The sequence below is a fragment of the Botryllus schlosseri genome, chromosome 11 (genome assembly GCF_051294905.1).
Source record: "Botryllus schlosseri isolate E-star chromosome 11, Bs_hap1, whole genome shotgun sequence".
Lineage (NCBI taxonomy): Eukaryota > Metazoa > Chordata > Ascidiacea > Stolidobranchia > Styelidae > Botryllus > Botryllus schlosseri.
This window is the reverse complement of record NC_137246.1, coordinates 25,377,175-25,401,176: the sequence shown is the minus strand read 5'-3', so window position 1 is coordinate 25,401,176 and position 24,002 is coordinate 25,377,175. Positions and strand designations below refer to the sequence as shown.

At 41.0% G+C, this 24,002-nt stretch overlaps 1 protein-coding gene and 8 non-coding genes across 9 annotated transcripts; 1 reads left to right on the top strand and 8 right to left on the bottom strand.

Annotated features, from left to right (window-relative positions):
• Nucleotides 1-871: 871 nt before the first annotated feature.
• Trnae-cuc (transfer RNA glutamic acid (anticodon CUC)) lies at nt 872-943 on the bottom strand. Its single transcript has one exon. It is a non-coding gene; the product is annotated as a tRNA-Glu (tRNA).
• A 2,146-nt stretch (nt 944-3,089) lies between these two features.
• Nucleotides 3,090-3,161, bottom strand: Trnae-uuc (transfer RNA glutamic acid (anticodon UUC)). The gene has a single exon. It is a non-coding gene; the product is annotated as a tRNA-Glu (tRNA).
• Nucleotides 3,162-5,105: 1,944 nt separating this feature from the next.
• On the bottom strand, nt 5,106-5,177 carry Trnae-cuc (transfer RNA glutamic acid (anticodon CUC)). Its single transcript has one exon. It is a non-coding gene; the product is annotated as a tRNA-Glu (tRNA).
• A 2,147-nt stretch (nt 5,178-7,324) lies between these two features.
• Nucleotides 7,325-7,396, bottom strand: Trnae-uuc (transfer RNA glutamic acid (anticodon UUC)). Its single transcript has one exon. It is a non-coding gene; the product is annotated as a tRNA-Glu (tRNA).
• Nucleotides 7,397-8,995: 1,599 nt separating this feature from the next.
• Nucleotides 8,996-9,067, bottom strand: Trnae-uuc (transfer RNA glutamic acid (anticodon UUC)). Its single transcript has one exon. It is a non-coding gene; the product is annotated as a tRNA-Glu (tRNA).
• A 247-nt stretch (nt 9,068-9,314) lies between these two features.
• On the bottom strand, nt 9,315-9,386 carry Trnae-cuc (transfer RNA glutamic acid (anticodon CUC)). The gene has a single exon. It is a non-coding gene; the product is annotated as a tRNA-Glu (tRNA).
• A 2,087-nt stretch (nt 9,387-11,473) lies between these two features.
• Trnae-uuc (transfer RNA glutamic acid (anticodon UUC)) lies at nt 11,474-11,545 on the bottom strand. The gene has a single exon. It is a non-coding gene; the product is annotated as a tRNA-Glu (tRNA).
• A 1,121-nt stretch (nt 11,546-12,666) lies between these two features.
• On the top strand, nt 12,667-20,745 carry LOC145449882 (uncharacterized). The gene is made up of 10 exons (XM_080328322.1): nt 12,667-13,040; nt 13,235-13,348; nt 13,494-13,622; nt 15,091-15,249; nt 15,593-15,708; nt 15,769-15,886; nt 16,137-16,271; nt 17,505-17,627; nt 18,308-18,360; nt 20,607-20,745. Exons 1-10 carry the CDS (start codon nt 12,983-12,985, stop codon nt 20,655-20,657), a joined length of 1,056 nt encoding a protein of 351 aa, XP_080184448.1. The 5' UTR covers nt 12,667-12,982; the 3' UTR covers nt 20,658-20,745.
• Nucleotides 17,356-17,427, bottom strand: Trnae-uuc (transfer RNA glutamic acid (anticodon UUC)). Its single transcript has one exon. It is a non-coding gene; the product is annotated as a tRNA-Glu (tRNA).
• Nucleotides 20,746-24,002: the final 3,257 nt, after the last annotated feature.

Sequence of the window (24,002 nt, the reverse complement as noted above, 5' to 3'; positions counted from 1 at the left end):
AAACAGAATTTGGTTAGGTACGAATCCCAATGCTTTACGACTAGAGCTCTTCTCAGTAGGCCGTCACTGGTGGGATAACCACTACCAACAACGACGACCTTACCACGACGACGGCGGCTTCAAACACTCAGAATCAACCCTTGAACTAATAACTCCCTTCAGTCGAAAAATACAGAATCTTCTCACGTACCACCTGGAAGACCTTTGCGCACCATTACCACTGCTGTATACAGTCGATGGGCAATGCTTTGCTAGTGTGACGTCATATTGACAGACAATGTGTCACCTCATTTGCAAATCCGCTAGTTGGCGCTAAAGAGAGTCCGGAATTTGCTTCACAAAAATATGGTAACCCTAGTTTAGTTTAGACTTAGAAGCACAGATAGAGCTAAATTCTATGATTACAATCGAAGGGCAATCCTTTCAAGGACTTGCGATGTTTGTCAATATATGTAAGACATCCGAAATTCGGGGTAATAAAGTCTGTGAATGGTATCGCCGTTTTCGAATTCAAGTTGAAAAAGTGTTCCCATGCAGACCGGGAATCGAACCCGGGCCGCCTGGGTGAAAGCCAGGAATCCTGACCCCTAGACCATCTGGGAGACGGCGAAGGAACGCTATTAATCTCATCGAATGAATTTGGCGGTTCCATTTAAGTTCAAAGAGTGCGCAATGTGCATGCATAGATAGTTTAGTTTAGACTTAATATAGCTAAATTCTAAGATTACAATCCTTTTACAATCCTTTTACAATCCAATTACAATCCTTTCAAGGACTTGCGATGTTTGTCTATTTATGTTAGACATCTGAAGTTACGGGTGATAAAGTCTGTGAATTGTATTGCCGTTTTCGAATTCAAGTTGGAAAAGTGTTCCCAGACCGGGAATCGAACCCGGGCCGCCTGGGTGAGAGCCAGGAATCCTGACCCCTAGACCATCTGGGAGACGTCGACAGGAAGCTGTTCATTTCAGAAAACCAATCTGGTGGTTCCACATGAATCCAAAGAGTTTGGAATGCATAGATAGATTAGATCAGTGGTTCCCAACGTGGACGATATCGGGCCCAGTGGGCAATTTTGAGAAACAAAAGGGCGAAAATACCAAAGGATACTAGGACACGAACATTTTAGAACGGCTTATTCTGCATATGACGCGAAAAAATGTCGAATCAACGAAAATTAGACGCGGAAACCGGTGTTTCTACCTCGGAAAATGGCTATTTTAGTAGTAAAATTACCAGTGATTGCCCGTTTAGTCAATATGTCCCATTTTCGGATCCTTAAATATGGGTGGGGGGGGGGGGCGAAAATTTCGAGATTGATCAGGAGGCGATGTGTCGAAAAAGGTTTCGAACCACTGTGTAGCCCTTTTAGTCCAACTGTTGTTGATGGCCCGTTGTCTACTCATGGTGAATTAAAAACCATCGAAAGTAGGCTACTATTTTAAGATGGTCCATGAACTCCTTTTGTCGACAAAGCTTGGGCTGGTGCATTTTGATAAAGGTCGACTCCAAGGCACACAAGTGAAAGTGTGAGCGGCCCCTCCCGATGAAGCGAAATCTGTCGTCTCGATAATTTTTCGCACAGGCGTGATAATCCAACAGATATTCGCCAATGGCAGAAATTATGGCTTTGAACGCTCAGCGTCAAACTTAAGCAGATGAGTTTTAATTTATTTCGTTTGTTATCGTGAACTAAACTTGCAGATGATAAAATATTTGCGTGCTCCTCTGACGGTCTCGTGGCCCGCAACGGACCATGGCCTACAGGTTGGGAAACCCTGCCCTAAATATACCTTTCCTTTCTACACAATGTTTGCCAATATATCCCTTACAAGAACGTTATTGAATTTGAATCCTTTTTTACTTGTCAGTGATTTCCGTTATTATGGTGACGACCAACTTCGTGCTTTTCATCATTAATGTCTTGAAATATAAAGAACACGGAGTCACAACAGGGCTCATGGGAACATGCTTGGGAGGATTTGCTATTCATTACGCTTTCTTCGTATACTACAGACGACTGAAATCAGCGGATGGTTTTTTATTCTATTTGCGGTCGTCTTGAATTAATAGGCAGCGTTTATATCCATTCAATTCATCTGCGGAAATTGATTTGAAGTTTTTTATTTTCGATACTTTCCAAATCCAAATAATATACGTATATATATTTTGATTCCATTTATTTGTGTGCGCGCGTGCATCGGGACTCTTGCCATTCTCATAGTTGGATTTTAGACAAAGTCATATTCCTGATTCGTCACAGAAAAAATCCAGGACGCATTGCTCTGAAAGTCGCATTTTCAAGTTATTAACTTTATTATATACGTTCAGCCACTCAGCTTTTACTTGTGCACAAGAAGATAGTATAGAAAAAGGAAGTGACAAGGAATATGGCGGCATGTCATTGGAAGCGAGATCGATAGGTCAGTCGTGGTCCAGTAATCTTGAGGATGGACTGTATTTATTTAGTAGTATAAAAACATATTATGATATTTTGAAGCAGGGACGGGCAACTTCTCCATTCGGCGGGCCGGATTGCTGAATCGATACATTATTCGCCCATTTATCCACACTTACAAGGAATATATCGTATTTAATGAATGTATTTTAACGACGGCAATGTCACTTCAAAGTCATTTCTCACCGATAATGCCGAAGAAATGTTGGTTTGAGAACAGCATTGTGATACAAGCGCCGCCATATCTGCTTCTTTCAATTAACATATGTTCCATTCCTTAATTAAGATTTCAAGGCGTTCGATAAGCCCGCGGAACCCCAAATTAGCCAAGATATCAAGTCATTAGGGTTGAGTTTAGGCCTGCATTTTAAATGCCGATAATGCAAGTCTTCTCGCTTCAACGAACTTACGCGTAAGCTCCACTCTCGCAGGCTGCGCACACTTGTATATAATAACATACATTCACTAGAATTTGACGTGGCAAGCAAGAAGTGGGGAATCTCGGCAGACTGGGGTCGCGGGCTACATTATCATTTCAGACGGGAAACTATCCGCGGGTCGGACGAAATAACATCTGGAATTACGGGTCTGTGAATTGTATTGCCGTTTTCGAATTCATGTTGAAAAAGTGTTCCCAGACCGGGAATCAAACCCGGGCCGCCTGGGTGAAAGCCAGGAAACCTGACCCCTAGACCATCCGGGAGATGGCAAACGAGAGCTACTGACCTCAACAAAAGAATTTGACGATTCCACCTAAGTTCGAAGAGTGTGCAAAGCACAGATAGTTTAGTTTAGGGTTGCCATACGTCCGGAATTTCACTGAAAAATCTGCGTCCGGGAGGAATTCCTAAAATATGCCTAAATGTCCGGAATTTTAACGGTTTGAAGTAGGCTTCAAATTTCTTCGTATATCAACATAAACAATAATATTTTCAAGCAGATTTATGCCATTTAAAATTGTTTCTTCGCACCGCTCGTGAATTAATGCAACGTATATTGATATCAGTATGGGCACCAGGCACCACCCTCGCCAAATTTGCAATCAAAATAAATAGTTTGGGCGAGCTGATTTTTTAGTAATCAGCTTATCAAGTTTGGAGCTAGTCCACGGAACATTCTGAAGTTGGAAATGCGGTCGCGACCATAAAAAGTTGGAAATCATCAGCTGTGTGCTATACCTGCTGGTGCATTTTAGAGTAGCCTAATATATGGAAGAATCAATAATATTGACAGATGTCATTCAAAAAATTTAACAGCCAGATGCATGTTGTAAGCGCCCAAAAAGTTTCATCGACTACCCTATGATGGGCCCAAGATCAGTGCTTTTTCATTCGGCGGAAGGGGGCAGAAAAATGTTGTTTCGGACCTGATTAAAACACATATCCAGATAGCCGCACCGACCCAACGGTATAGCAGGGCTGTCCAACACAATCCCGACAGGCCATGACATGGCCCGTCAGACGATTTCATCCGGACCGTGGAGAAATCTATTGCAGACCCTAGCAAGTATAGCAATCAGCAGAGCCCACATTACAGATGACCCAATCCAAGACCTATATGTTCCACTGCATTCCCGTATACAAGTGGTTCGTCGTTCCCAACCATTTTTCTCCCAAGTACCATTTCGAGGTTTTATGCAGTGCTCGCGTACCACTTACATAAGATAAGCGCGCTGAAGGCGGTCAAAATGTTTCCACCATGTTGAGGTGCATGTTAGGGCGCAGTATATGATTTCTGTAGTGGATCCATTTGAAATTCTTGTGGTCAAATACATTAAAACAGAATTTGGTTAGGTACGAATCCCAATGCTTTACGACTAGAGCTCTTCTCAGTAGGCCGTCACTGGTGGGATAACCACTACCAACAACGACGACCTTACCACGACGACGGCGGCTTCAAACACTCAGAATCAACCCTTGAACTAATAACTCCCTTCAGTCGAAAAATACAGAATCTTCTCACGTACCACCTGGAAGACCTTTGCGCACCATTACCACTGCTGTATACAGTCGATGGGCAATGCTTTGCTAGTGTGACGTCATATTGACAGACAATGTGTCACCTCATTTTCAAATCCGCTAGTTGGCGCTAAAGAGAGTCCGGAATTTGCTTCACAAAAATATGGTAACCCTAGTTTAGTTTAGACTTAGAAGCACAGATAGAACTAAATTCTATGATTACAATCGAAGGGCAATCCTTTCAAGGACTTGCGATGTTTGTCAATATATGTAAGACATCCGAAATTCGGGGTAATAAAGTCTGTGAATGGTATCGCCGTTTTCGAATTCAAGTTGAAAAAGTGTTCCCATGCAGACCGGGAATCGAACCCGGGCCGCCTGGGTGAAAGCCAGGAATCCTGACCCCTAGACCATCTGGGAGACGGCGAAGGAACGCTATTAATCTCATCGAATGAATTTGGCGGTTCCATTTAAGTTCAAAGAGTGCGCAATGTGCATGCATAGATAGTTTAGTTTAGACTTAATATAGCTAAATTCTAAGATTACAATCCTTTTACAATCCTTTTACAATCCAATTACAATCCTTTCAAGGACTTGCGATGTTTGTCTATTTATGTTAGACATCTGAAGTTACGGGTGATAAAGTCTGTGAATTGTATTGCCGTTTTCGAATTCAAGTTGGAAAAGTGTTCCCAGACCGGGAATCGAACCCGGGCCGCCTGGGTGAGAGCCAGGAATCCTGACCCCTAGACCATCTGGGAGACGTCGATAGGAAGCTGTTCATTTCAGAAAACCAATCTGGTGGTTCCACATGAATCCAAAGAGTTTGGAATGCATAGATAGATTAGATCAGTGGTTCCCAACGTGGACGATATCGGGCCCAGTGGGCAATTTTGAGAAACAAAAGGGCGAAAATACCAAAGGATACTAGGACACGAACATTTTAGAACGGCTTATTCTGCATATGACGCGAAAAAATGTCGAATCAACGAAAATTAGACGCGGAAACCGGTGTTTCTACCTCGGAAAACGGCTATTTTAGTAGTAAAATTACCAGTGATTGCCCGTTTAGTCAATATGTCCCGTTTTCGGATCCTTAAATATGGGTGGGGGTGGGGGGGCGAAAATTTCGAGATTGATCAGGAGGCGATGTGTCGAAAAAGGTTTCGAACCACTGTGTAGCCCTTTTAGTCCAACTGTTGTAGATGGCCCGTTGTCTACTCATGGTGAATTAAAAACCATCGAAAGTAGGCTACTATTTTAAGATGGTCCATGAACTCCTTTTGTCGACAAAGCTTGGGCTGGTGCATTTTGATAAAGGTCGACTCCAAGGCACACAAGTGAAAGTGTGAGCGGCCCCTCCCGATGAAGCGAAATCTGTCGTCTCGATAATTTTTCGCACAGGCGTGATAATCCAACAGATATTCGCCAATGGCAGAAATTATGGCTTTGAACGCTCAGCGTCAAACTTAAGCAGATGAGTTTTAATTTATTTCGTTTGTTATCGTGAACTAAACTTGCAGATGATAAAATATTTGCGTGCTCCTCTGACGGTCTCGTGGCCCGCAACGGACCATGGCCTACAGGTTGGGAAACCCTGCCCTAAATATACCTTTCCTTTCTACACAATGTTTGCCAATATATCCCTTACAAGAACGTTATTGAATTTGAATCCTTTTTTACTTGTCAGTGATTTCCGTTATTATGGTGACGACCAACTTCGTGCTTTTCATCATTAATGTGTTGAAATATAAAGAACACGGAGTCACAACAGGGCTCATGGGAACATGCTTGGGAGGATTTGCTATTCATTACGCTTTCTTCGTATACTACAGACGACTGAAATCAGCGGATGGTTTTTTATTCTATTTGCGGTCGTCTTGAATTAATAGGCAGCGTTTATATCCATTCAATTCATCTGCGGAAATTGATTTGAAGTTTTTTATTTTCGATACTTACCAAATCCAAATAATATACGTATATATATTTTGATTCCATTTATTTGTGTGCGCGCGTGCATCGGGACTCTTGCCATTCTCATAGTTGGATTTTAGACAAAGTCATATTCCTGATTCGTCACAGAAAAAATCCAGGACGCATTGCTCTGAAAGTCGCATTTTCAAGTTATTAACTTTATTATATACGTTCAGCCACTCAGCTTTTACTTGTGCACAAGAAGATAGTATAGAAAAAGGATGTGACAAGGAATATGGCGGCATGTCATTGGAAGCGAGATCGATAGGTCAGTCGTGGTCCAGTAATCTTGAGGATGGACTGTATTTATTTAGTAGTATAAAAACATATTATGATATTTTGAAGCAGGGACGGGCAACTTCTCCATTCGGCGGGCCGGATTGCTGAATCGATACATTATTCGCCCATTTATCCACACATACAAGGAATATATCGTATTTAATGAATGTATTTTAACGACGGCAATGTCACTTCAAAGTCATTTCTCGCCGATAATGCCGAAGAAATGTTGGTTTGAGAATAGCATTGTGATACAGGCGCCGCCATATCTGCTTCTTTCAATTAACATATGTTCCATTCCTTAATTAAGATTTCAAGGCGTTCGATAAGCCCGCGGAACCCCAAATTAGCCAAGATATCAAGTCATTAGGGTTGAGTATAGGCCTGCATTTTAAATGCCGATAATGCAAGTCTTCTCGCTTCAACGAACTTACGCGTAAGCTCCACTCTCGCAGGCTGCGCACACTTGTATATAATAACATACATTCACTAGAATTTGACGTGGCAAGCAAGAAGTGGGGAATCTCGGCAGACTGGGGTCGCGGGCTACATTATCATTTCAGACGGGAAACTATCCGCGGGTCGGACGAAATAACATCTGGAATTACGGGTCTGTGAATTGTATTGCCGTTTTCGAATTCATGTTGAAAAAGTGTTCCCAGACCGGGAATCAAACCCGGGCCGCCTGGGTGAAAGCCAGGAATCCTGACCCCTAGACCATCTGGGAGACGGCAAACGAGCGCTACTGACCTCAACAAAAGAATTTGACGATTCCACCTAAGTTCGAAGAGTGTGCAATGCACAGATAGTTTAGTTTAGGGTTGCCATACGTCCAGAATTTCACTGAAAAATCTGCGTCTGGGAGGAATTCCTAAAATATGCCTAAATGTCCGGAATTTTAACGGTTTGAAGTAGGCTTCAAATTTCTTCGTATATCAACATAAACAATAATGTTTTCAAGCAGATTTATGCTATTTAAAATTGTTTCTTCGCACCGCTCGTGAATTAATGCAACGTATATTGATATCAGTATGGGCACCAGGCACCACCCTCGCCAAATTTGCAATCAAAATAAATAGTTTGGGCGAGCTCATTTTTTAGTAATCAGCTTATCAAGTTTGGAGCTAGTCCACGGAACATTCTGAAGTTGGAAATGCGGTCGCGACCATAAAAAGTTGGAAATCATCAGCTGTGTGCTATACCTGCTGGTGCATTTTAGAGTAGCCTAATATATGGAAGAATCAATAATATTGACAGAAGTCATTAAAAAAATTTAACAGCCAGATGCATGTTGTAAGCGCCCAAAAAGTTTCATCGACTACCCTATGATGGGCCCAAGATCAGTGCTTTTTTATTCGGCGGAAGGGGGCAGAAAAATGTTGTTTCGGACCTGATTAAAACACATATCCAGATAGCCGCACCGACCCAACGGTATAGCAGGGCTGTCCAACACAATCCCGACAGGCCATGACACGGCCCGTCAGACGATTTCATCCGGACCGTGGAGAAATCTATTGCAGACCCTAGCAAGTATAGCAATCAGCAGAGCCCACATTGCAGATGACCCAATCCAAGACCTATATGTTCCACTGCATTCCCGTATACAAGTGGTTCGTGGTTCCCAACCATTTTTCTCCCAAGTACCATTTCGAGGTTTTATGCAGTGCTCGCGTACCACTTACATAAGATAAACGCGCTGAAGGCGGTCAAAATGTTTCCACCATGTTGAGGTGCATGTTAGGGCGCAGTATATGATTTCTGTAGTGGATCCATTTGAAATTCTTGTGGTCAAATACATTAAAACAGAATTTGGTTAGGTACGAATCCCAATGCTTTACGACTAGAGCTCTTCTCAGTAGGCCGTCACTGGTGGGATAACCACTACCAACAACGACGACCTTACCACGACGACGGCGGCTTCAAACACTCAGAATCAACCCTTGAACTAATAACTCCCTTCAGTCGAAAAATACAGAATCTTCTCGCGTACCACGTGGAAGACCTTTGCGCACCATTACCACTGCTGTATACAGTCGATGGGCAATGCTTTGCTATTGTGACGTCATATTGACAGACAATGTGTCACCCCATTTGCAAATCCGCTAGTTGGCGCTAAAGAGAGTCCGGAATTTGCTTCACAAAAATATGGTAACCCTAGTTTAGTTTAGACTTAGAAGCACAGATAGAGCTAAATTCTATGATTACAATCGAAGGGCAATCCTTTCAAGGACTCGCGATGTTTGTCTATATATGTTAGACATCCGAAATTCGGGGTAATAAAGTCTGTGAATGGTATGGCCGTTTTCGAATTCAAGTTGAAAAAGTGTTCCCAGACCGGGAATCGAACCCGGGCCGCCTGGGTGAAAGCCAGGAATCCTGACCCCTAGACCATCTGGGAGACGGCGAAGGAACGCTATTAATCTCATCGAATGAATTTGGTGGTTCCATTTATATTCAAAGAGTGCGCAATGTGCATGCATCGATAGTTTAGTTTAGACTTAATATAGCTAAATTCTACGATTACAATCGACTGACAATCCTCTCAAGGACTTGCGATGTTTGTCTATTTATGTTAGATATCTGAAATTACGGGTGATAAAGTCTGTGAATTGTATTGCTGTTTTCGAATTCAAGTTGAAAAAGTGTTCCCAGACCGGGAATCGAACCCGGGCCGCCTGGGTGAGAGCCAGGAATCCTGACCCCTAGACCATCTGGGAGACGTTGACAGGGAGCTGTTCATCTCAGGAAACCAATCTGGTGGTTCCACTTGAATCCAAAGAGTTTGACATGCATAGATAGTTTAGACCAGTGGTTCCCAACGTGAACGATATCGGGCCCAGTGGGCAATTTTGAGAAACAAGAGGGCGAAAACACCAAAGGATACTAGGACACGAACATTTTAGAACGGCTTATTCTGCATATGACGCGAAAAAATGTGGAATCAACGAAAATTAGACGCGGAAACCGGTGTTACTACCTCGGAAAATGGCTATTTTAGTAGTAAAATTACCTGTAATAGCCCGTTTAGGCAATATGTCCCATTTTCGGATCCTTAAATATGGGCGGGGGCGGCGAAAATTTCGAGATTGATAAGGAGGCGATGTGTCGAAAAAGGTTCCGAACCACTGTGTAGACCAGTGGTTCCCAACCTTTTTCGACCCATCGCCCCCTTTTCAAGGTCAACACCGATCATCGCCCCCCAAATTTCATCTTTCTCCGCCCAGAGCTGAAAATAACGTTTTTTCGCTCCACATTGCTAGGTGGATGACTAAAAAAAAAAAAAAAAAAAAAAAGTCAGCCGTTTTTACGCGTCATCGCCCCCCTATCGCCCCCTTCGTTGTTTTCGCCCCCCGTCGCCCCCTTTGTCCATTTTCGTCCCCCTGTCGCCCCCTTCGTCATTTTCGCCCCCCTAGCTCGCCAAATCGCCCCCTGGGGGGCGATATCGCCCACGTTGGGAACCACTGGTGTAGACCTTTTAGTCTAACTGTTGTAGATGGCCCGTTGTCTACTCATGGTGAATTAAAAACCATCGAATGTAGGCTACTATTTTAAGATGGTCCATGAACTCCTTTTGTCGACAAAGCTTGGGCTGGTGCATTTTGATAAAGGTCGACTCCAAGGCACACAAGTGAAAGTGTGAGCGGCCCCTCCCGATGAAGCGAAATCTGTCGTCTCGATAATTTTTCGCACAGGCGGGATAATCCAACAGATATTCGCCAATGGCAGAAATTATGGCTTTGAACGCTCAGCGTCAAACTTAAGCAGATGAGTTTTAATTTATTTCGTTTGTTATCGTGAACTAAACTTGCAGATGATAAAATATTTGCGTGCTCCTCTGACGGTCTCGTGGCCCGCAACGGACCATGGCCTACAGGTTGGGAAACCCTGCCATAAAATACCTTTCCTTTCTACACAATGTTTGCCAATACATCCCTTACAAGAAAGTTATTGAATTTGAATCATTTTTCACTTTTCAGTGATTTCCGTTATTATGGTGACGACCAACTTCGTGCTTTTCATCATTAATGTGGTGAAATATAAAGATCACGGAGTCATAACAGGGCTCATGGGAACATGCTTAGGAGGATTTGCTATTCTTTACGCCTTCTTCGTGTACTATGCAGACGATTGAAATCAGCGGATGGTTTTTTATTCTATTTGCGGTCGTCTTGAATTAATAAGCAGCGTTTATATCCATTCAATTCATCTACCGAAATTGACTTGAAGTTTTTTATTCTCGATACTTACCAAATCTAAATATTATACCTATATATATTTTGATTCCATTTATTAGTGTGCGCGCGTGCATAGGCACTCTTGCCATTCTCATGGTTGGATTTTAGACAAAGTCATTTTCCTGATTCGTCACAGAAAAAATTCAGGCCGCATTGCTCTGGACGTCGCATTTTCAAGTTATTAACTTTATTGTATACGTTCAGCCACCCAGCTTATACTTGTGCACTGATCGTGTAGCTTTGGCCTGCCTGCACATTAAGGCGATAAAACTGTTTGTACTGTGTGTCTTTGCAGCGTTATTTGTACTTGATCAACCTTAGCGATTACGTTGCCCTCTTCAGTGAAGACGTTCAATGGCCTTTTCTTTGGCTTTTGTCTTGGCATCGGTTATAGTTTGCCATACAAAACTTTATCGACAACCGAAAACATGAGACGTTAAGGTACCGTATGTTGTAGTTTATAGGGGCGCGAGTCGTACACAGTTTCTCTATTGATGTTGGGAGTTTGAAATTACTGGTATAAAGTTTGTGCATGGTATTGCCGTTTTCAAATACAAGTTGAAAAAACGTTCCCAGACCGGGAATCGAACCCGGGCCGCCTGAGTGAAAGCCGGGAATCCTGACCCCTAGACCATCTGGGAGACGGCGACGGAGCGCTATTGATCTCAACGAAACAATCTGGAGGTTCCACTTGAATCCAAAGAGTTTGACATGCATTGCATAGATAGTTAGACCTGTGGTTCCCAACCGGTGGGGAATTCCCACTGGTGGGGAATTCAATGGTTTCCAATGGGGAATAGACGCATTTGTTAAACATACAGGGTAGTTTTTACGGACAATCATGCGCGATTACCGTAATTATTGTATATAAAAAAAATTATAAATTGAAAGTTTCCTCGGAGGACGCCTAAATGTCCTTATTTAGGGGGATTTGTCCTCGTCTCCGCTGAAAAGGATTTAAATGCCACGAAAAATGCGACTCCGACGAAGCGAACGTCAGAGTTTCGTAAAAAATTGGGGTCGAGTCAAGTGATTACCTTTTTCTTAATCAACACAATACCCACGATTAAAAAAATTTCAAAATCAACCTTTTTTTGAGCTTTCAGATCCTCTTTTTAGGATCCCAAAATATGATATGATATTTTAAAGGGTATAGGAGTTTTGTGTAGTGGGCAATGAAGACTCGGAATAAATCTGAAGTGGGAATGAAGACAAAAATGTTGGGAACCACTGTTTTACACTCTGGAGCACAGATAGCGAAATTCTACATGATTGTGATCGATTCACAATCATTTCAAGGTCTCGATGTGGACAAGTTATTCAAAATAATTATAGTATGCGTGGGGGTCTATTTTAGTTTCATCCGATCAAGACAGAAAGTGTAAAATGTGATACACAAGGCGAAATGTAATGTCGCAGAACGAAACGCCACAATAGTCCTTCGATGTTGAGAATACGCAGAGTCCCCGTATCCTAGAACGTACGAGTAAGCACGCGTATGACCTAACCTGTCCTCAATCTATAACTAGAATAAATTCGGTAAGCAAACATCATTGCTTCGGGACTGAGTCTCCAGGCAAAATTCAAATGATCAAGAGTATTGCGACGCATCAAGATATCATTATCAGCACGTCACCTGCGAATTCCCAGCACACATGTAGTTGATAATACACAAGCGATGGTAGGTTTTAAAACGACACACCATAACAGCTATTAAGGACTGTTTAATTAACCTTATATGTTCTGTGTGTCTTATTTTGAATGTAGAATCGCTACCTATAATCAGCAGTCTGTTCTCATTCTGTGACCGTCTTTAGTATACTAAGTTATACCGAAATTTTGCGAGAAAGATTCGTCGCTCGATACGCATTGCTAAGGTTATTCTGTCTAAACGAAGGGACTTTTTGTGTCTGTCAGAGTCGTATGTTTAGGGAACAAAATCGACAGGATGAGTAGGACTGTCGCTTAATTGTGATAGGGAATCTCTAATTTCCGAGAGATGAGAGTTACAGGAATCTGACTGCAAAACAAAGTTTCGAAACGATGCAACACTCATTCTTATTTTTAGTGTTGTAGGGATGCATGATAAGTACGTTTTTACATTATTCGCAGTCGTTTGGCTGTCACTAGTTCAAAGTAAGTACTTCATTGTGGCTACAGGAATCAATCAATTTTCAATATATTAAATTCGTTATGCTATATCGATAAAGTCACGGAAATGATGTAGCATATATAATATGCGAAATACGTGCATTTCTCGAGCAGTGCGGAATGCTATGTGACACACACACACATACACACACCAACAACGTTTCTCTGTCAAACCCCAGGTTCTTATGCGGAACCACTGAAAAGCTCTGCTTATGGAACTACATGTACGGGACTGGCTAACTACACAAAACCGACCGATTGCCACAGCGGGATTTATTATTCTTGCAAAAACGGTAAGATAGTTGCGTATCTAGATGGAACGCTAGTAGCAAGCCAAGAGCTCACGGTTAGCAAGGCAGCTGGCGATGTGCAATTTCCGGATATACTTTGCTCTTGAAATTGCCAGCGGTGAAATGAATGAAATGGTTCTATATCCAGGACAAGAATACCAGCATGTTTGCCGCGTGGAAGGGAGTTTGTACGATGTCAAAAATCAGAAATGCGCTTGGGCGTGCCAGATTGACGACTGTACACTGAATGCAACTCCTGAACCTCCCATCACAAGAAGTAAGTAGGATCGCTTACCAATCAGTCAGGAAAAAAAACACGTTGCGAGAATATTTTGTGTCCATGCAATTGTGTCTCACGTATAGCGGATCTAGAAAATTTACAGCTGTGTTTATGGTCAAAATCTTTCTTGGCTTGTGGACACGGACAGGTATAATATCAAAACAAATTTTGCGGACTGGTGCATCTAAATGTAAATCCAAATGCAATTACGATAAATGTATCGAACTCGAAGGCAACTATTGAAAACATCAATTTGATGAGAGATAATGCATGTGTTTTACGTGGTTATATTAAAGGTTTTGCAAAGCGAAATCGAGTGAAAATCCATCCATTAACCTGATTTTGAATGTTCGGTTTCTTTAGATATAGCTGGGACTTCGTTGTTTGATGGCATCTATTACAATAGTTGAAATGTAACGAGTTATGTTTAAAAAGTTTTCTTGGTGTTCACATATAACGAGTTGTAGTCTGCTTTGCAGCAGTGTGACGGGCGCTAAGTTCAATAACCAACAATCGTCGGGTTGTATTTTTATCTGAACAAGACATGCACGCACAATGTACAATGCGATAAGACACAATGCGATGTAATGAACAGATATAGTATAGGAAGCCGAACGACGCGCAGTTGCGGTCTTTTTAGACTGACATCCACCTCGGCCAAAAGTGACCGATGTTACAGTTATTTTCGATGCTGCTCTTTTTGAAGCCACGGCCCTTTCAAGTTCTTTCCATTACTTGTGAGTGCTGTCTTTCGTCAGGTCTTTTTTCGGGGCTTTTCTTCGGCGCTATCTCCCCAGTATCATCAAGACCGTGAACTCTGTATTACGATAAGATGCAGAAAAACTCATTCCAAATGTCTAAATTGATGTAATATTTGATGTTTCATTTCTCCATGAGTAAACATTTTGGCCTTTTGCATTTGCAATATAAAATTGTAATATACTTGGCGGATCTACTAGAAAGTTGACATGGACCTGCACCAGTCCTCGAATCGGTTGTTGAGAACTACTGGCTTACTTTTGATTAAACGGATGAAAATGAACTAGAAAATAATTTTCGGTGCTATATTTATCCACACAGTTCTAGTATTAAAAGTCTTACATTTGTGGAAAATGTGTGCCTTTGCTATTTCGAATTCCCGTTATTTTACCAGCGAAATGCATATTCCGCTCTTTTGTGTTGATCCGTCAGTGTGTATGGTTGCACTGCGTTCCTATATGTTTGAGTATGTAAGACTGTATACGAGTGCCGAAGATGTGGATGCGTATCCCTGTCGATTGCGGTTCGTTCTAATTGGAGTAACGGATAAGTCTCAGATGTGTGTAGTACAGTCTAATCGGGCGCCAATCTCCCGTGAACACCCGATAAACGCGAAAGGTTCATTACATACAGACCCCGAACTATCACATCTAAATATTGTCGACCTACGTGCCGAGTGTTCAATTGTTTCATCGTGTTTGATCAGGCGAAACTTACGTTGGATTTGTCCTTGACTCGTCCGGAGCGAATTATGAGGAGCTACCTGGGTTTCAGAACTGGATCACAGGATGTCTTGATGGAAATGAGGAACATTGTGGGGAGCGTCCCACTGGGGGATGGATCACCACATATTTTAGAGAAGATGGTAGAAAGTGTTTTATTCATTACCATATTCCTTTTTTGAGGTCCTTGGTTAAATTCTGAGAAAATCAAGTTTTTATCAAATTTTCATTTTAGTCGGCTGTATTTTGGCCATCGTTGTTTGTGTCCTTTTTTCAAAGTTAACCATGGCGGAAGTAACATGAAAATGCTACACAAACCTAAATATCTCAAAATCCGTAAAATGGACATAAGTTATATTCTGATTTCATCACAACGATTAGTCGAGGTCAAATTTGTATGTAAACAAACTGAAATCGTCATAACATTTGCTAATATGACCAATGGCCATATATTGAATAAACTGCATCTGCATCTACTCTTTTTAGTGGGACCTCCGGTTGTAGGACCCACATTGGATACCAGCGCTATCAAGCAAGCCGTGAATAGCTACATAGCGTGGTCTGGCGGAGACTGTCGTGATCTCGCGTTCACGTCTCTCAAGGTGGGGCCAAAGACAACTTAGTGTCACACAATCCTAACCAACATCACTGCGACGTAACAGGCAGTGATTGATAAAATACCAGATACCAACACCGGCTGCAAGATTTACTTCTTCAGTGAGGGAGGTCCGAAAGATGAAATATATTTCGATAGTGTGACCGCCGCCTTCAAAAGCAAACGTGAGTGGCGTGCATTTTAGATATAGCAAGTCACTAGTTTCGGTCCTGAACGGATTTTACTCCAATTACAGCTGTAACTTTTGGAGATCGAAGCGAAGATAGAGAGCATAGCCATACAGCAGTTTCACTGATATATAAACATAACAAATCCCCGTTAAGTCATTGCATGCACGGAACGCGTCGTACATAAGTTTATAGTGTAGCCTACAATATTCTTATTTTTCATCAAAATTTGATTTTATAATTATAGGATGCGCCTTCATTCCCATCTTAACGGGTTGCTGCTATACATGTCCCCCAGTGGAATACACAGTTAGTGACGAATTCGATCGGTACCACACATATTACGATCCGACATACTACGTGTATGCGCCATCAGATGAAGGTGAGCAAATTCGTCATGCTCAACATTCCGAACTAGGTCATCGTTTTGCTGAACAATGATTTACGATTTTGGTAGATCTATACACTGCCAAAATATTAAGTGCATGACCGAAACAACACTTTGTCACCCCCCTCCCAAAAAAAACGTTGGCCTTGGGTCCCCCATTAAATAAGCGGTACCATATTAAGTTTGTTGACCGAACAATAGATATTGGCGCTTCTTCGATAGCAACCAGACACCGAACAATGCACATCATGATCACCAATAAATGGTTCCCTTGAACATGTCAAAATTTATAAACATCAAAATAAATTATTTTTCGTGTTTGGATTAGGGACGTAAGGGTTGGGTAAATGTGTATGTTAGAGTTGAAAGCGGGTTAGGGAATCGTAAGATTAGGGTTGAAAGGGGTTAGGGAGAGGGGTTGGTTAGGGTACCATAAGAAAAGGATTTGGGGAAGGAGTATTAGGGCTGGGGGGTGACGGATATTAAGGTTGGCAGAGAGGGTTAGGATGAGTGTTTGGGTTAGGGTACAATAATATCAGGGTCGGGAAAAGGGGTAATAAGGCTGGGGTGATACCCTCAGAACCCTAATGTTAGGATACCCGAATCCCCCCAATTCGTCCACTCCAACCCTATTCTTACAATACCCTGACCCAAATCACAACCCTAACCAGCCCTAATAGCCCTAATATCCTCCTCAACCCTAAAATACCGATGCACCCGACCCTAACGTATCTAATCTAAACGCAAAATATATCTTATCCTGACATTTATAAATTTTGACGTGATCATGAGAAACATGTATTGGTGACCACGGTGAACATTGTTCGATGTCTGGCAACTGTCGAAGAAGCGCCGAGATTTTGATATATTTACTGTAAATATTCGTGTGCTGACTAAAAAACGGTCATCACTAAATAATTTTGGGCCCCTTCGTGCTCGGCACGCCCAATTGGGGGTTTGCGGTGCGCTAGTTACGATATTGAGTGCATTCTCTACATGTAATAAAAAGAGGCGGTGCGATAAGGGCTTCGTGGCAATTTCAACGTTTTCCGGAATTGAAACAATGGGTAAGAAAAGATTCCCAGACCGGGAATCGAACCCGGGCCGCCTGGGTGAAAGCCAGGAATCCTGACCCCTAGACCATCTGGGAGACGACGGCTCACAACGTAAAATTTATAAACTCACTCAGGCGGCTTTGAATTTCAGTTCATGTTACGCATATTGCAGACCGCCAGGTACAGACGCTGTTTTATGAGCTGGCTGAGCAAAGTGAGGGAAATATTTTCGTCACTGAGAAGGAGTACGATCGCGACATCAGGACGAACTTCTTGAAAGAGAAACTCTTGATGGGTGCGTTGACTTGAATAAAGAAAAATCCTTAGCCACGGCATTTCAGCATATTTAAAATACATGAAGTGGAGGAATCGCTTTAAATTGCAAAAGGAATAATCATTCCCCAACCCACCACTTAGACATTTCGCCATTACGCAGTAATCAGTTTCCAAGCGTCGTGATTCAACAGTGTGGCGATCTCATTTTCTTTCTCATTTTAATGTTGCATCATCAACCATTCTTTTCCATCTATGCATAGTGCAGCCCTTTACATAGATCTGGTGACTGGTGGTCAACACACAGTTCGTACATAGTTATTTCATATTATGGTGTTAGTTCGGGTCAGGGTTGTAACTTGTAACCAAGTCACATGTTTCCGAGTCACGAGTCAATCTTACTTTTGTGGTTTTGACTCGAGTTGAGTCGAGTCATTTTTCCATTTCAAGAAAATGACTCGAGTCAAGTCGAGTCACAAAAAAATCGTGACTCGAGTCGAGTCATCACTCGATTCATTACAACCCTGGTTTGGGTTGTACAGTACATTCACACTAATATAGTTTTGTGTCAATATCGTCCGCGCGCGGTCACACGAGAGGTTCTCGCATTCTAGCGAAAAGGCCTTGCGAGCAACCGTAGATCACGATCGCCGTTGTAAGAACCCATGCTGTAGACTTTATATATGTATATTTCTTATTCAGGATTTTGCCCAACAACAAAACTGGTAGATTCCGCTATACGCGAGCCTGAATCGGTAAGTTAAGGAATCATAGACAATGACGAAAACTTATTCACGTGCGTATATTTACTCGAAGGTTCACAATATACAGATGTAGTATATGAAAACATATCATAGTCAATGAGTATTAAATGCCAATTTCTCCCAAAAAATCAAATATAGGCCGACTATACAATGAATGATTTTCTGTTAGACTACTTAACCCGCTACTGCACCAGTTAAACTACTTGTCGGCGAGATTTGTTGTTCTGTTTAGTAAATATGCTTTAGTCGTCTAACCGCGCAAGGCGCGAAAATTTTCTACAATTCATGATTGAATCGAGCAATATAACAGGGAATTGCATATGTATTGCTATCAATTTTTTTATCGTCTCTGTGGTCACGTAACCAAATTTACCGGTAGAGCTGAGTAAGGTGTTGTTTTGGAACATCTAGGAGCCGTAAATAATAATTAAGCATATTCGGGCGGACCCGTTGGTATATAATGACTTCGTTACATGATTTCATTTCGTGACCTCATGTCTGCTATATTGACAAAAGATATCGAAATCACCCTAACGTACTTAACTAAAAGACGCACACGATTTCAAATTGGTATTTCTTCACTGATGGCTAGGGCGATTTTTTTTTTACCTAAAAAACGGAAGATTTTGACCTAAAAAATCTAAATTTTGACTTTTTTTGACCTAAAAAAACTGAAATTTGACCAAATTTTGACCTTACGTATGCAAATTAGGTGTGTTCGCACATAATGTCAAAATTGTACTACTTATCTTCATTTCTGGTTGGAACTGTCTGTCCTTACAACGTAGATTGGCTTGAAAAAACGTTTTGGGCACAAAAACTAGCAAATTTTTACATGAAAAAACTATTGAGTAGTATATTCATATTGAAATGAACCGGAATATTTTCGGCTGAAACTCGTCAGGGGTAATCGTCAGCAACTAGTAGAGAATTCAAAAGAACATCGTATATCAACAATCGTATCACAAAATATGACGTCATTTGTGTGACTTGCAGTCGACTTTTATCAAAATACGCCAACCAAAACTCTGTCAACAAAAGGAGTTCATGTACCACCTAAAAATAGTACATTGAACGCTCTCTCATTCGAAATTTCATGCTTGTTACGTCATATTTTGTGATACGATTGTTGATATACCATGTTCTTTCCAATTCTCTACTAGTTGCTGACGATTACCCCTGACGAGTGTCAGCCGAAAATATCGGGTTCATTTCAATATGAATATATACTATTCAATTGTATATTGAAGTTCTCTACCTCCAAGAAGCCCATGAAAAACTGTCCTTTACAACGGTAGGCCTATAAAGTAGGCTACAAGCTGTAAAATATCAAGTGATAAGTTCACCGACAGCGCAAAATCTACGATACAAACGAAATTCAGAGGTCAAAAATGTTTGACTTTGTAAACAATTTTGACAAATTTTGACCTAACGCTACAATTTTGACCTAATTTTGACTTTTTTTGACATGTCAAAAAAAATTCGCCCTACTGATGGCAAATAATTTTTCTCTGTTTTGTGGGGTTTAGATTTCTAGGATGGGAACATTCGGCGCCAGCCATTTAGGCGCCTATCGACAATTCAATATATGTATAGTATTTGAATCGAAGTTTTCCGTCAGCATAAGGGCAGTCCTTATCAGCCCAGGTTTTCTCGCCACCGATCGTTCTGGCGTACTTCTCGGAGTCGCATGTAACATGGCCTAAAATTTCATGTCTCGGCGCTTCGTGGGGTGGTAATGGTCGTCGCCCATCTCTTGAAATCTTTTTCCCGGGGAGGGCTACCCAATAATTAGGATAATGTGCTACTTGAACTTGAAATTTTTGTACAAGTTACATAAATTAAAAAAAACTCCATAATTTATCTTAATTCACGAAATAATTCTGGGCCTTCTTCGAACTCGCCGCTCCCCGCCATTGGGGGTTTGGGCTGCGGCAGTTACGATCCTGGTAAAACTGCACAGCTATATTACACACTTTTCATTTTCTAGGTTGGCCATTTGAGTGAAGTAGAAAGTAGTTTTGACATAGAGTGGAACCGTGAAATATATTTATATCCATCTTGAAATATATAATACTTCCATCGCGATTAGATAATAGGCTATTCCTTGGCAATTTCTCGTATTTGTTGCAGCATTTTAATGGTATAGTAATATAATATATATTCTGGGTACCGATTTGAAAAAGTGTATGTTACTATAAGTCTGCAATACTGCTAATGCGTATTTCTTCTTTTAGTGCGGAGAATGCTGGGATAGAAGCGTCAGTCAATGTTACAAGCTCTACTGAAATGTTAAAGGTTTATTTGCAATATCATATACCGTTCCTTTCAAATATTTATCACTAAATTGATGAATAAATAAACGTTTCAGGACTATTACATTTGATTGACTAACTGCAGAACATGCGCCGATCGCAATACCGTCAATATGTCCACTATATCTCATGTTTGGTCCCTATTAATGTTAGGCATAATAAATTTACTGTCGTGATAATATACTACGCGAAAATGCTTCACACTGGTTAGCCGAAAGGAATAATCTAAAAATGACAATACACTGCAGTCTTCTCATCTAGATTTCGTATGTTACGTATTTATGTGATTTTTAAACAACTTGCCATTTTTCAAATGGGTGATGGTATGCGTCTAATGAATACGAATACAAGACCCAGGAACACTTGGGTGGGTTCACACGATCGGAAATACGAAACAATAAGTAATTCAATACCATTGGTACAGCTCAACAGATTTTACGGACCACTTGCACGCGCTATTGTAGGCGTACGCTCCAAGTTTACAGGGGATTTAAAGGATTTGTTTGGGAAAGATATGGAGGGGCGATGACGATACGTTGATATTTCTGTGCGTAACGGATTATTTACTACTTTTATACTTGAAAATATTCTCTTGAAACGCGTATAGTATTACACCGGTGTGATGCTTCGCTTCGCACAGATGCAGTTGTAGATCTGATCAAATGAGGCGTAGGCGTAGTACAACAGTACGTAGACGTTGAATTGCCTACAGGTTTAACGCCAGGCTTCAAGAACATGAAACGTATTGATAAGGATGGACAGTGGATATGCAGTATAAGCAACGTGTCAGTGATAAAACGTGGAACTAAGAATTACTTTTTAAATATTTTCCAACACCGCAATTAAGCTAAATTCGGACCAACGCACATAGGATGCTTACGGCTACCATTTTAAAACCGGTTCTGGTCATCACAAAAACATCGCGGGCTTTTTTCGTAATATTGCTATAATGTTTTCAGTGTTTATGCCTTATAGGTGGAGTTTGGCATTCCATATAATTTATATTACCGACCGATGGCTTGGATTTGCATAATCACTAAATTCAAATAATTGCGCAGGTGCGCACCCATGGCGCATAGGATTTCAGCTGAAATCTTTGAGTAGTTGACGTTGTTATTACCAGCGTCCTAACCAATAAATCCCGTTGTCACATCAGGCCATAATGTATCATTTCAGCGCTTTTATGAAGATAATGCCAGAATAGAGCCAGGAAAAGGCAGTTTGACTGATCACATCTGTCTATGCCTGGCGCATAACATCAATATTTATCCCGTGAAGAAAGTTTGTATAATCAATCAATATCCTAGTCACATGTTGCAAAATATTTAGCTTTTTTGTCGTATTTTGGTGAAATATTTGGTGCACAGTCATGCAGTTCAGTAGTGAATATCGAGTAGGCGATTCGGGATATAGAATATTTTGCGATATAGAATATGGTAGCATTAATTCACTAGGGAGTCTGCGGGCAACGGTCATCTTTTTACGGATTGTAACTGTTGTTAATCGTGAGCATGTTTCGGAGATGAACATGAATTCTATTCGGTGAAAAACGAATTTGATGATTTTGTAGATTTGCTATATCTGCAAAGCTGTATTAGTTTATTGATTGGGAAATTGTAACTTAAAGATCGATGATTTCGAATTTCCATGAACCATCGGATATTGGCCATGGATAAATTCGGCATTAGCATTTTAAAATATTAAATTCACCCTTCTTTATGGTATGTGCAATTGTGCATAGTGCAATATAATATTATTGTACTTTGGAGATGTAATCAAATGGTATAATTAGTATTGTATTATGATGCCATAATAAAATATGTAATGAATACACTATTACGATTCAATGATATCGCGCTAATGATAACGCACCCGATTTTAATTATGATGAGCACACGGCTCACATTTAGCGTTGCATGTAATTCTCTACCCCGCCCCCACCTTGACCGATATTTGGTGATTCCATCCTGATACGCCTCGTTAATTGTTCTGTTTGGAATGCGGATTGGTATATGTTGTATAGACGGACTGTGAAACTCGGCGAGGTGCGAAATAAATCTTTATAACTAATATAGGGGCACCACGAAGTGAAAACAAAAATATGGGCGATTCAGCTATCGGCGAAATTGTTTTGGGTTACAATATATCGCATCGTTGCCTACGTGAAAACATCAAGAAAATATGCCGTTTCGCTACAGCTGACATGCGGAAACACGTAATGTGGAGTAAAAACGTTGAAGAATGAATTCATAGTGTCATGAATAGAGTAATTTTTAGTAATAAATTAAACGCAGTTCATATATTGTGACACACGAGAGAGTGTGTCACAAGAAGGTCAATCTTCGACGAAAATCGAATGAATTATCGTAGAGAACGCTTAAACAGTGAACATGAACAGTGAACACCAACTATTTTATTTTCGGCGTTGGAAGCTACTAAAAATTTTGACACACGTTAGAAATTCTAGGTATATTTGTTGCGATTTATATTGAAGAAGATGGCTATGTGTACTGAGCAATCCAAAATAACCACACCAAACCTTTTAGCTGTATATTTTCAGAGTGATGACTAGGCTGCTATACCCGCTGGGATTGGGAATTCGGCCAATTCATAGCTCGACCATCATATTATTTAATAGCTGTTTGAAACTGTAAAACGTCATTGACGCTTTCTGGACGATTTTCTTCATACCATAAAATCATATGCCCGACGGCTAGTATTAATAGTAGTCTATTCAGCCAATCTTACCTCCGAAGCGAATTAGTTGTAGCCCAAGGAGAAATATGACAGCGTGAGGTCGGGCGAGGCAGACTCTTTGTTTGAGATTATCATGATCAAAATTAAAGTGTGATTTCTTTAGTCAGGGAAGTATACAACGAGTTTGCAATGTATATTTCATATTATTGCTGGGATGAAATTAATGGAAAGGAAACTTGGATAATGTCCACAGTCATAACTGAAGTATAAATGGGAAGAAAGTAGGGTGTCTTATGTTATCAACAGAACGGTTTCCATAGTTGTATTTTTGACATAAATAAGAGGAATTCGTTTGATCTGCAGAGCTATAGTCGATATAGTCGAAATTCGGTAAAAGCCTGATATTATTAAAAACACAAACATTCGATATAATCCATCATACGTAGGTTTCAACGCATATTAAATATGATGAATTTAGAATACGATGGCTTAGTGATATCTTGACGCACAGTTGATACCATGCACTGATGGGGATTAGTCGTGGCCTGGTGGCCACTCTTTTAGAAACATTTGTACACATGTTATATCGCGGTCATTACATACCAATTAGCGTAAGAAACT

Coding starts and splice junctions, on each gene's coding strand:
- LOC145449882 (XM_080328322.1), top strand. CDS start 12,983: ATGCATGATAAGTACGTTTTTACATTATTCGCAGTCGTTTGGCTGTCA. Junction 13,041..13,234: donor TTGGCTGTCACTAGTTCAAA/GTAAGTACTTCA, acceptor GTCAAACCCCAG/GTTCTTATGCGGAACCACTG. Junction 15,709..15,768: donor TCGCGTTCACGTCTCTCAAG/GTGGGGCCAAAG, acceptor GCGACGTAACAG/GCAGTGATTGATAAAATACC.